Below are 13,016 nucleotides of genomic sequence, written 5' to 3' on the forward strand. Positions count from 1 at the left end.
GTTGGTAGCTAGGATCGTAAAAAGATTGGGCTCAGTTCATTTTAATTTTGTAGATATTTTTAATCTGCATGATTTACCTTACATTTTGAACATAGTCCATTTACTTACCCAAAAAATCATGTGATTGTTGTTGCATGTCACCATTTTTTGTCCTTAGAATAATTTAGCATAAAAATGAAAGCCAAATTATTCTGTCTCTTGTCCAGATTGACAGATGAGAAACTGTGCCTTAATTTTGAAAGAACAGCCTTGATATGTTTCATTATCTAATGGGAACTGGCGATGGCTTTTGCAGCAGAAAGTGTCAAATTGATGGGTTCAGGCTGATGACTCTTTGGGACAGAGATGCCAGCTCTGGCAGGGCACTGCATGCTTACTGGAAAATATTAATAGAGGTAATGACTTTTTTTTTTTTTTTATAATCCAGAAAGGCCTCAGTGTGATGCATCTGATATTATAACATGGGCCAGAGAGCAGCTTGAGCAATTAACATATTTTTCACATGAGTTTTTCAGAAGTTGGTTCACCTCAGTTTTACACATGCAGCTGCAGTGAACCAGTTCTAACGATAGCTTGTAAATTAAATCGGTATGCTAAGGTTAATAGATTAATGATTTTCTCATGAATGCATTGTGTTGGCAAGGCACAAACATAAACCAAAGGGCAAGGAGGACGTACCACAGTTGCATAAACAATGGAGGTGTTAGAACTTCTTTAGTTCTTCCATACTAAATGTATGGTAAGAAAAGTCTTACTTCAGTGATAACAGTAGGGACATGTAAAGACCTGCTTTTACAGCTGAGAGGAAAGATGAGTGCAAAAGAGCACACAGAGAACAAAAAGAGCCCCAAGGAAAGAAGAAGCTATAACAAATACATTTTTATATACATAATATTAAAAAATAAAACATTTCAAAAATTTAAGGTTTTTAACCATTGCAAAAGCTTCCTCGTGAACTCTGTATATTCCTCAATACTTTCAGAAGTTTATAATGTTTTAACAAACCAAATGAAATACCTTGCTATCATCTTCAGTGGAAGTAATTAGATCAGTGATGAGTGTTTTTGAAACCTCACCTAAATTTTTACATAAAAAAGGCAGTCTTTCTTTAAAATTACATTTTTTTTTTTTTTAATTAGGCAAAATTAGCATAGTACACTTTGTTAGGTCAATAGATGCAACCCCAAAAATAGACAATAATTTACTAGACTTGGTATTACTGAGTAAACTGTATTAAACTGGTCTCCACTTATACTGAAAACTCTGTTTCAAGTGTATGAATGTGTGAAAGGACAATTAATACAGAGACATTTTTTTTCTCTGAATTAGTTTTATATCTGGCCAGAATCACAAACTGGATGTTATTCTGTTTGAAGATATCCCTTATTTACCAGAAGTGCACAGGTAGATACTGCTAATATTAAAGAAAAAATACATTAAACAGGTTGAATTCTAAAGAGACATTTCAGCTGACAGACTGCTTACCCACCACTTCCAGCAATAACACAGTCAATAGTTAGGATGGTCCTGCGAAGCAGGTCCATGGATATACCGAGGTAAGTTTGGGTTGTTCCTCACCTGGAAAAGTCCCACTACCAGCGGTGTTTTTCATAAGGTGTTTAGGTGAACTGCTTAAAGATGAAATCTTACAGTGTGCTTCCTAGTTTGCACAGCTAGGAAAGCCCTAAGAAGGAAATTACTGCCTTTAGGAGCTCAGCTCATCATTCAGAGATTGCATGAATTTCAATCACTTCTTTTGCAATGAACAGGCACATGAAGAGAGAAAATGGGTTGCCCAAGAAAGCACTTAGAGACCTACTTGAGTGTAATTTAGCAGCCAAGGCTTCATCTGAGATTGTAACCACAAGCAGACAGCAATGGATCATCACTGTAAGGGTGGCTTATGTTGCTAAGAACTAAAGCACAGCCTTGTGGGTAGGAAAATCCTGAAAGGCAGGAGCCTGAGCAGTGCTGCCTGAGTGGTGTTGAGTGGCTTTGAAAATTGTATTGTAAAAACGGCTTATCACACATAGGTATCTCTGTACTCACTCAGTTTGACTCACTGACTCCAAAACAGCAGTATCACCCACAGCTGCAAGGAAATCATGCCAACGTGAGCCATAATCTCAGGCTTTTCCTTCTATATTCAACACTGCTTAGCAGTAGGCACTTGTTCAGCTTTAGTTGGGAGCCTTATATTGGGAAATGAGAGGGACATTGAGAAGTCTGGGGTAAGGTCTATGTTATACCATCAAATTGTCCTTGTGGTTTATACAGCAGAGATTTGGTATTTTGCAGAAGTAGATTAGATCTCTCCTGTAGGATGATTCCCACACGTTCATGACAAATGTGCCACATGAGGATCCCTTTGCAGGTACAGTTTTTCTTTCATGCTTTTTCTATTTGTAAATCCATAACAAGGAAACATGTAGACACTTAAATTGCTAACTACAGTGCTGGCTGCAAAACTAGTAAGGATGAGAGTACTGTGGGGTTTTTCTGAAAACTCCTTCAGCAGACAAAAATGATGCCTGAGAAATAGAAAGATTGAACCTCTCTGCAAGTTCATCCCATGTCTCACTGACAGTAGCCACAGAAGAACATTAAATTATTGTTTTCTGCCAGTAGCAGGATCTAAAATCTGTGCTTTCTATGTTGGATGTGAAAGTGTTTTGGGACCGAATATGTCCCTTCCCTTTACCATATAACTTGAATGGCTTGTTAGTTTGCATGTCTTAACATGGTTAAGTAGCTCACTGTTAAGTCTTAAATCTTTATCAAGATTGTCAAAAAGCTTTGTGTTTTTCTTAAAGACCTGTTTCCTAGTGTCACAAAATCCAAAACCTCAGTATTCATAAACATTTTGTCATGGCAGAGGAGGGCTGGAAAATAAGACTTGAGTGATGCTCAGGTATGAAAGAAAGGGCAAATAAAAAAAAAGTTGTAAACTATTTTAAAGCCAGTGACATTTTTTTTTTGAGCAGAAAGTGACTCATGGCTTTCAGTGGCACAGATTTGTGAATTAAATAAACAAAAGAAACCATTATGACTGCCAGAAGAAGTAGAAAAACAGGGAGTGCTGAACCTCAAACAAATGTTTTCACTGCTGGACCTGCCTCTTTTAGACAAGTGCTCCTCAGCCACAGTAGAATGGTATAACTTTAAGCAAGAGGAGAAAAAAAAAAAAAAAAAAAAAAAAGTTAAAATTAATATAAGTCAAGTCTTCTTGGAAAATCACACCTGGAGGATTTGATTTAACAGATTTACTGACAAATTTAGCAGGAAAAACTCACCACTGGCTACATTCATGTAAAAGCTAGTTGTACGGGCTTTTCACCTTTGAAGTGCGAAGCCAGAGATCTGCTTGCAGTGTTTAAGCCAAGAAAATTCCTGGAGCCTTCAGAGGTTGCTGCCTTCTCAGCATGATTTGATTGATGAGAGTGAGACAGGTAGTAATTGTCATTCTATTGTGAAATTCCTTATCTGTAAGTTTATAGGCAGAACTGGAATTTGATTTATTTCAGGTCACGGAACAAAGACTTTCCCCTTCTTTCTGGCTTTTAGAAACATACTTTCCAAAAAACAGGCAATTTGATTTGCCCTATTATTGATTTAGCCAACTCATTCTCATGGCCAGAGATTTTATGAAAACTGAGTGTTCCCACAAGTTTTTGATTTCTGCATGTCATGGTAACCAATGGCACTACAGAATAACACTGTCTAAATACTTTCAGGACCAGATTGTAACTGTGGACAAGGGCCAGTGTAGCAGTGAGAGGAAGTTCTGCAAGGACAATTTAGGAGCAGATAGCACAAAAGATGTCCTTGAAACAAAGGCAAATAACCAAAACAAGTGCAAAGGTAGTTCTTGATACAGCAACCCTCAGAACTCTGCAGCTCTCTCCAGCAGCTGTCCGGGACTTTTCGGGACTGTGCAGCTAAGGAGAGTGCTGTGGGAGTTGCTTGGGGTAGGGAGAAGCAATAGGGGTTTACATATTCCTGAACACATTTGTGTATTATTGTATACATTTTCTTTTATCATTAATTAAAGCTGTGTAGTTTAGTTTTCAATCCAGCCAAGTCTCTCTCTTACTCTCTCTCTCCCTCCCTACCTGGGTGGGAAGGGGAGGGGATTGAAAGCATTGTTGTTGATCCTGAGTCAAACTGTGATATACACAGACTTCTGAGTGCTCTGCACTCAAAGAGTAGAATGAAGAAGATACAAGAAGGCCAAAGCCTACAGCTGTTGCTCAGCTAAAAATTCCTCCAGTACACTATCTTTCTGCCTCGTAAAGTGAAGATTCAGTCCCACAGTAATGCAGTGTATTTCTCACATAAACAGCTGAAGTTAAAAAGAACACACCGAGGTTTCTGGCCAAGCATGGATTCCCTTCTGGATAGTGGCCATTATCGCATCCCTGCTCTGGGAAGATAGCCTTATGTGATGACCACATGCCTTGAGTTTTCCTCAGTCATGTTTTGTGAAGGGTGATGCTGATTAAATCTTAATGACACTGATACCTTGCCTCCCCCACACCTACCAATCATAAATCACACAACTGTTTTTGGACAAAGTGAAATTTCAAGGACTGTGAGACACGCAGTGAGGGTCCTTCTCTCCCATTCATCATCCTTGCTCCAAAACTGATCTGAGGAGCAGACCCTGAAAGCTTCTGGACATTGGTGGCAGCCGCAGGGCCCTGGAAGTCCAGATGGTGCAGCAAAAGCCAACAGGTGCCACCTGGGAGGACAACAAGTACTTTCTGTGGTCAAAAGTCAACACACGAAGGAGAAGCCAGGCTCTCATGCTTGCAGTAAAATGGGAACTGCAGTGAGCGAAGCCCCATCACAGTGTTGACTGGTTGCTGAACAGCACAGCTTCATCAGCTTAACAGATTGGTGCTGATTACACAATAGCTCAAGATGGGTCCAGCACTCTTCTTAGAATGAAAGAAGAAAACTTAGAAAGTACGGTATGGAAATGAAAACTTTTCTGCAAAGTGATGATACTGTAATGCATCATCAAAAAGCACTTTGGTGGCAAGTACTAGAGATAAGGCACCTGCTTGTTATCTGAACCTGAGAGGCACCTGGGAACGACAGGAAAGAGCAGAGAGTTACTTGCACACCTTTTTATAATTAAAAGGATAATGATTTGATCTTGAATTGATGTTTGGAAGCAAGCTGTGTGGCTAGAGAAGCACTTTAGAATTCACACTTTCAAGTATTTGATTGCTGTAGAGGAGCCTGCTTTTTTGGAATGCAGGATATATTTGGTATATAAAGAAATACATAACAGTTTGACCTTGAAGCAATTAATCTCTTCTGAGGCGCATGGGTTTTGAATGGACACAGACATAATTATAGTTTTGATATTACACAAAGTGTGCTCAATCTTTCCATCAGTGTCTCTCTGGAAGAAAATGTGGGAAGTATCACTGGGGGAGAGGAAAACTTTCTAGAAAAAGCATCTCCTATGCTCGGGAAGAGGGGGATCCTCTGAATCTCAGATATCTCAGCTCTCCTCCGTTTATTGCAATTTTATATGAGAGACCAGACATGAGTAAGGACAAAACTACTGGCAATGTCTTATCCTTGCATCGTCAATTACAGATTTAGCAAAAGAAGAGCCAGACATCAGCCATAGTGCCACTGTTAAATTTATAGAAGAATTTGGAATTTGCATTTTTACCTTTTCCAGATAGTTTTTCTATCCATGGTATTTATCAAAAGGAAATAAGCAAAAGCCTGACATAGAATTATAGGATGGTTTGGATTGGAAGGGACCTTAAAGATAATCTAGTTCCAACCCTGCAACCATGGGCAGGGACAAAACTATTTGTCTTGTTCAGAAACCAATATAATTTAGAATTGTATAAATAGTACAATCATAAAGAAAGGAGTGTCCTGTCATAAACCTAGCATGGAAAAACTCCAGGAGTTCTTTACCTTCTCAGACATCCACATAATTCAGGTCTAAATTGGCTGATACCAGTGGCATGAAATACAGAGCAGAAAACAAGACCAGAATTGTACCCTCATCAACTGCATAGAAGCTAGTGAAAAAATGCCTGTCTGTATGAACTTACTTTCACTTGAGCTCTATATCAGATAACAAGGAAAGAAAAATCCTCACCATTTTAAAGGATTTTTTTTCCTCTCCCCTTTAAAATACCTTGGCTATTCACTAGTTGTTTTGGATATTTTTAGCAAGTGCTACCATTAAGATCAAAATGTAATTCAAATTCTAACAGCTCTTTCGGCAGCTTACAACTTTTCAAACCAATTTTTTACTTCTTAAAAGGACATGGTCAGGTATTTCTCTTTTTAATTTAAATTGAAAAGTTGTCTTTTTTAATAAATTATAATCAAACAAAGAATCTAATTTGATTTATCAGCACAGAATTCAGCCTTACTCTAAGTGACAACTGTGTTTTATACCACCCGTATAACAGGCTTGCCTGGATTCCAAATGTAGGTTTAAAAGAACATAAATGCAAAGATTTAAAACACGATACTGCAGATAAGTAAATACTAACTGAAATCAATAGAGTCAGAATAATTTGCATCAAATCAAGATCCAGACCACACTCTGAAGAGCCATAAAATGGAAAATAAATAATCACCAAAATTTTTTCCCCAAAACTACCTTTCTGAGAATAATCACAGTACCTGAATGCTCCTAATTTAATCATTCACTGGAGGATGTTGCAGGTAAGTGCTCATAATAAACAGTAGGTGCTTCCCTGAAGGCCATGATAGCTTGCATAATGTGCTAGCTCTTTATTTTCTGGTGTTATGGTGACAGAAAAGTTGTACAGTATAGCCAGTTCTAATGAGATATTTCATAAATGTCTTGTCCTAATGAGAGACCTTGTTTAAGTTCTGAGTTTCAGAGGTTAAAATAAGACAGCCCCATCAGTATAGTCATTGCTGTTACATATGATTCCTTTTTCTTTAATTAACTTTTGCATGTTCTGATCTATTTATAGATGAAGACATCGAGAGCCCGACAGCTGGAACAGATGTGGCTGTTATTGGAGGTAAGTAGCAGACCATGCTAAGCAGCACCATTAGAATGAAAACAGCAGGTTGGTTGATTTCTTGCATTTTGCACAACCCCTATTTTGCTGAGAAGACAACAGGAGTGGCACAATTAGAGTTAATTAGGCCAGAGAGAAATCTGCTCCCAGAGGGGCTATTGGCAAGATAACGAGGTGAGATAATAAGCATAAACCATATAATGAGCAGTACCACCCTCACCCATTCCTGGTTTTAGGACAAAATACCTAATAGTCCAGCAGCAAAGTCAACCTTTGATATTCATTATTCACCAGGCCAAGACTGTTGTTTAATACAGAACTGATGTGGCACCTCTGATTTGAGCCGTGCTAGCTCAGACCAGCTGACCCTTTATTTTTACAAAATACACCACAGTGCATTTCCTGGCATTCCATTAAAGCTCTCTCATGCATTTAAACTAAATACACTTGTCAGAATAAATGAGCAAAGCTATGTTAACGGAGAGAACCTGTCTTTTTATTTGTATTGTGTTTGTTCATTTCCATGCTAACACACTAATTTCAGTCGTTCACAAGGGGGTATACCAATCATTAGTGCAAATTGGTGAGGTTCCGCTATATTTCCCTCAGGTCCCATCTTTCGTAACTTTAATTTCAGCTTTCTATGAACGAGTAGCAGGTAAATTGATTTGTACTGAGTCCCTTAGGGTTATTAATATTGTGCTACATCCAAAGCCTGTTAAAGCCTCTTGTGTCAAGGGATACCAGTGAGGTCCTAAAAATTGATGAGCCCCCACTGCAATGATGGTATTACTGTAAACCTAAAGTTCTTTGTATAAGCAATTTCATTTCTGCTAGCAGTAGCTTCACTTTCTAGAATCAGGAATCATAAAATCTGCAGGATAACATTGCAGGCATACTTTTTCAGAAGTAGTTATAATTTTTATTTACCCTGCTAATACTCTGTCCATTCCCCTGTTATCATGCCAGTAGGGTATCCCCACTAAGTTTACTGATGCTGATAAATCTAAAGCTTTGGAGATATCCACTCTTGCCATGTATCTTGAACACAGGGGACAGAAGAGAGACACTGTCTACACAGCCCTCAATTGTCTCTGTGGAACAGAAGGCATTTCCAGGGAGCAATTCATCTGACAAAATGCAGGAATTCAGTTCTAGGAGAGGAATCACCCACACACACCGTCCACTGACAGTAGAGAAGCCCAAGGGGAATAACTCAGATTAAGCCTCCTGAACTGGAGATGCCTACAATGAGTCAGATAAATTCTTACCTATTGCATCCTCAGCAGCTTCAAACTCTACATATGGGATTTTCCTAAGAATGTCCTGTTCTGCTGCTTTTTATTGTATATTTCTTTAAGGTTTGGTTTATTCCTGTAGTCATGTGAATACAAAATCAGCTCAGTGTCATGTACTTGACACAATCACAGCTAAAGCGTTTAAAAGAACATCTCAGTGCTGTATACCTTTATAAATGTTTCATTTATTTTCAGGATTCTTAAGTGAAAAATTTCATCTGGAGGGAAAGGGATACAGCTTGTAATTTTTTAACAATGGACTTGTCAAGTGTAACTCTCTTTCTGGACTTGAAGTTTTGTGGTGGAAAAGGAAAAAAGGAAAGGGCTCTGAGAAGCAAGGACACAGTGCACAAGCACCCCTGGACCTTGAGTTTACTCTCCTTCACTAGGAGTGCTTCCATGCACCATTTAGTCCTATGCACATTTGGGTTACCTACAGAAATTCTGGTCCAGTCAGCACATTGCTAGTAATTAGCCTTAGTTCAGGAGACCCAGAATTCCTTCTTCCTCCCAGGTGTCATTTCCACACTCATTACAATCAGGTTTTCTTAATTAGAGCACAGCATGAAACGGCACCTTGCAAATACAGAGCAGTCCTGCAGTTACACAGCTCCAGCTCTTTGTTGAATATCTCCTAAGAAACAGCCAGTGCCCTGGCTTTTCACCCTGCAATTGAGTGCACTCTTGGAGGCAGGGTTGGGTTTCCTGCAAGTTCCCCTGGGTATGTGTTACCAGAAGGATGACCGAAACCTATTGGGTTTCCTTTATGTTCTCTTATTACTCCTCATTTTGTAATGAATTTTTAGGTCAAATGAGTTCAACCAAATCAAGCCATGATTTGAAAGAAATCTAGTGAGACTTTGACCTGTATTCCTGCAGTATCTATATCCCATCCGTTTTTTTTGCAGTGTCAGACTCCTTTCTGACCCTGGCCACTGCAAAGACTGAGCATCTTAAGATGCGTGGAATTTTCTCTGTCAAGTAATTCAAGTTGTGGTGCCTGGCTGTGACATACTGCTCCTATTTTATTACTGACAATACATTTAGGTGGTCTCTTTCCTCCAGGTGTGATTGCTGCGGTGGTATTTGTCCTCGTTTGCCTGCTGGTGGTGATGGTTCGGTACATGTACAGGCATAAGGGCACCTACCACACCAACGAGGCAAAAGGAACCGAGTTTGCCGAAAGTGCAGATGCTGCTTTGAAAAATGACCCTGCTCTCCAGGAAGCTGTGGATGAGAGCAAAAAGGAGTATTTCATCTGAGAGACAAGGATTTCCATGGACACTTCCCCAAGGGAAACAATCAGAAATGCTACATCATCAGAAGTGCTAAGAGATGCATAATAGAACACAGGCAAGCATCGAATTGAAAAGTATCTCTTTATTTTTGTTTGTCACTGGGTTGTTTCTTTTCCTCTACTGGTGAAGAACTAAATGCCAGACACTTGCCTGTTGATTTTATTAGCAACACAGCTGGTCACAGTTGAAATCAATATCAGATAAGAAACAACATCTCAGTATGAGTGATACACCAAAACCAGATAAAGATAGCAAATGTCAAACCTTGACATTTGTTGAAAATAGCAGATGCCAATGGAAAACATCCTCTTAGAGTTAATGATGCATCCTATTCTGATATGATACAGAAGTACCTGAAATTGATTTTCAAATGGTCACAGAACAAACATTAAACTAGATAAAGCTGATGTAGCTGGAACAAAAATAGCTTTGTAGCCCAGATTTCACCCCCTTCCCCTTCAGTGTGCAGTTTTATTGGCACAGGGGAGTTTGTTTTGGCTTTGGGGGGACTTAGATTGGGATTTTTTTTTTTTTTAATTCGTTGGATTTTACATATCATAGAATATGCCAAGTTGGAAAGGACCCATCAGGATCATCGAGTCCAACTCCTGTCCCTGGCACCCCAAGAATCATGCCATGTGCCTGAATTTATAAAAGTCAAAAACACTTGGAAGAAATAAAACTGTTAGAGAACAAGGAAGATGTGAGGATGAAGGATTTATTTCTAACTTGCTCTGCATGTCAGCTTGAGAACTGCAAAATGTTGGAATTTACAATGTAGTACATAATCAGTAGACTTACAAATAGTATTCCAATTAGTTGGTGGGTTCCCTGAATGCATGCATAAATAGATAGGTATTAAAAGGTGAAGTATCTTGGTTTGAACAGGCCTTTTGAAACAATGTAGCTTGGCTAGACTTTTTCATATAAGGTATTTTTGCCTGAGTATTTATTTATTTATTTTGCATTGGAAATTTCTCCTGAACACCTGCTAGCAGGATTTTGGATTTTTGCAGGGAGAGGAGTTCAGTTCTGGTGCAGATGTCAATGAATCTTTTACAAATGCAACCGTAAGAATACCACTATAAAGAAGCTTGTTCATCTGCAACCCACTGGTTTGTATTGATGTCTCCCTGTGCTTGGTCTCTGTATATCCTTTGCATTGTGCTAGATAAGAGAATTACACTGATCATTGATGCTTCATCATAAATAAATAAATAGATTAGTCATGGTGGGTCACCATGAAAAGATCTTATTCCTTGCCTAAGAATCAACAGCAACGAGTTTCTTTACCCCAGTAAGTTGATTTTGCTAATTGAAGCCCACAATTAGCTCTGGAAATAGGATAATTGTTCCCTGCACCTGCTCAGTCCCAGCTGCGATGGTGCCCTGGACTGCTGAAAATAGAGGAGGAGAAATGCACAGGAACAAATAAGACACTGATGAGCTCTGCTCAACTTGGTATGTTTTCTTCCTGTGTTTTGATCTATATATGTGTGTACATATATATATATAGTCATCTACAAGTGTACTTTCAAGACATAGTTGCTGATCACTTGTGCTCTCTTCTTGGCACCAAAGCTTCAAAAGCTCCTGGATGCCAGTGTTTGTTATCAACACTGGCCACTAAAATGCTGTGAGAGAAGACAAGATCTGAACAAGAAAAGACTCTGAGGACCCAAGTGAAGAAATGGGTATTTTTGTATTTTCAATCACAATCTCAATCTTTTCTCTGTTCCTGAAAGAGATGGACTCTGAATTATTCTTGGAATCCTGAAAGCTTTGATTTTGAATCTTAAATCCCTGCATGTTTGCATTTTAACCAAAGAATATTGGAATTTTGTCAATTTACTAAATAGATAGTTTTAATAACATACAGTTGCACAACCAAATTGTATTTTAGGGCTAGTGCAGTATAAAATGCACAAAACCCAGCACTAGCAGAGCTCAAATATTTTGATATTATGCACCTGACTACTTCCTTCTAAGATATATTAATATTTTAATCTTTTTACTACTTTTGAAAAATGTATTTGCTTTTATTTTTCTAGAACAAGTGTTGGTGAAATTCATTAACCTTAGCTGTAAGAGTGAGTTTGTAAAACTGAAGACCCCTGACCCTCCAGTTCAATAAAAATGTAAATATTTTGTCTGAGGATAGGGTAAATGGGTTGACTTGAGCTCTGCTGCATCTCCCACACAAGATATGGGAGAACCAAAAAACTTTCCTCCACTTCTAGCAGGACCTGAGGCCTTTCGTCCCCCTTCCTATCATAAGAATCATGCAATGTAAAATTCACTGTTAAAAAAAAAATCAAGATTAGAGAAGGTGTGAGGGACATGGGGAATAAATTCCTGCCTTCCCCAGTCTTGAAACTTTTGCAACTGCGTCATACCTGATACACAGGAGAATCTGAATTAGTGTCTCTTTTGGGGTGTGTGTGAGTTTTTTTTAATTATGAGGTGGACTGAGACAGACTAACTGTGCACAGTGGAACTATAGAGGCCAGATTTTTTGGTGGGACATGAGCCAATGGAGCTCAGCCAATTCTTATCAGTTCAGTCAACACCAGACTTTGTATCATTGCTTCCTCAAAATCTGAATTGAATGCAACTACTAGTCTTTGACTATATCCCTCTGAGTAGCTTAATTAAATCTCTTTACCCTATTTTTCCAATTCATCTAAGCTGACAAAGAGTCCCAACATATGGTAACAGCTTCCCTATTGGTACTAAGCCACTTTGAATATTTGCAGAGCAGTGACTGTGAACAGAGAGGAGAGGTGGTTTGTGGAGATATTATGTGTTTTTGTTTTGTTCAGAGCAAATTTTGTCTTATAATTAAGAAAGCTCATGACATCTGATGACTGGCAGAATATAACAGCCTGATCCTGCTATTTTTTGCTTAGACAATAACTACTGTCTTGAATCATTCAATTTAGTTGTAAAAAGAGTGCATTACAAACTTCCTATAACTTTAAGGATTAATTACCAAAACATCCTTCTGCAAGCAACATGCTGTGCTAAAACAAACATTCTGTACAACGCCAAGACATCTCTGTTGGCAGCCATCGCTTTTTATCACTGGTGATTAAATTATTTTTACAATTTGCTTCCTAGTTAGGAGAATGAAGGGAACAGTTTCTTTTTCCCCAAAATAATTTTATCCCAGGTCCCTCCACTGACATGGCCTGTTGTCTTGCAGCTCTCTGGTGCCCCATCTCTCCAGCCATGACTGCCATTCTTGTCTGCAGTCTCCCACTGCCTTCCCTATGTTAAAGGATTGGCCATTTACTTATGTATTTAATTATTTGTTTCTATAAGTAAAGATACTCTGGCCCTCTGCCCACCAAGAGCCAATTTTCACAAAGGTTTTA

General features: G+C 38.7%; 1 protein-coding gene across 2 annotated transcripts in view; it reads left to right on the top strand.

Annotated features, from left to right (window-relative positions):
* The window catches only part of GYPC (glycophorin C (Gerbich blood group)), a 30,968-nt gene extending 20,629 nt beyond the window's left edge, over window positions 1-10,339 (top strand). Inside the window, exons 2-4 of one of the 2 annotated variants that reach the window (XM_051623929.1) lie at window positions 2,299-2,374; window positions 6,993-7,043; window positions 9,407-10,339. In XM_051623929.1, the coding sequence (XP_051479889.1) occupies window positions 2,341-2,374; window positions 6,993-7,043; window positions 9,407-9,603 (282 nt within the window). In that variant the 5' untranslated portion in view covers window positions 2,299-2,340 and the 3' untranslated portion in view covers window positions 9,604-10,339. The remainder of the gene's footprint in view (window positions 1-2,298; window positions 2,375-6,992; window positions 7,044-9,406) is intronic. The other variant, XM_051623928.1, reaches the window with a different exon arrangement.
* The last annotated feature ends 2,677 nt before the right edge of the window (window positions 10,340-13,016 follow it).

The sequence above is a fragment of the Apus apus genome, chromosome 6, assembly GCF_020740795.1.
Source record: "Apus apus isolate bApuApu2 chromosome 6, bApuApu2.pri.cur, whole genome shotgun sequence".
NCBI classification, from domain to species: Eukaryota; Metazoa; Chordata; class Aves; order Apodiformes; family Apodidae; genus Apus; species Apus apus.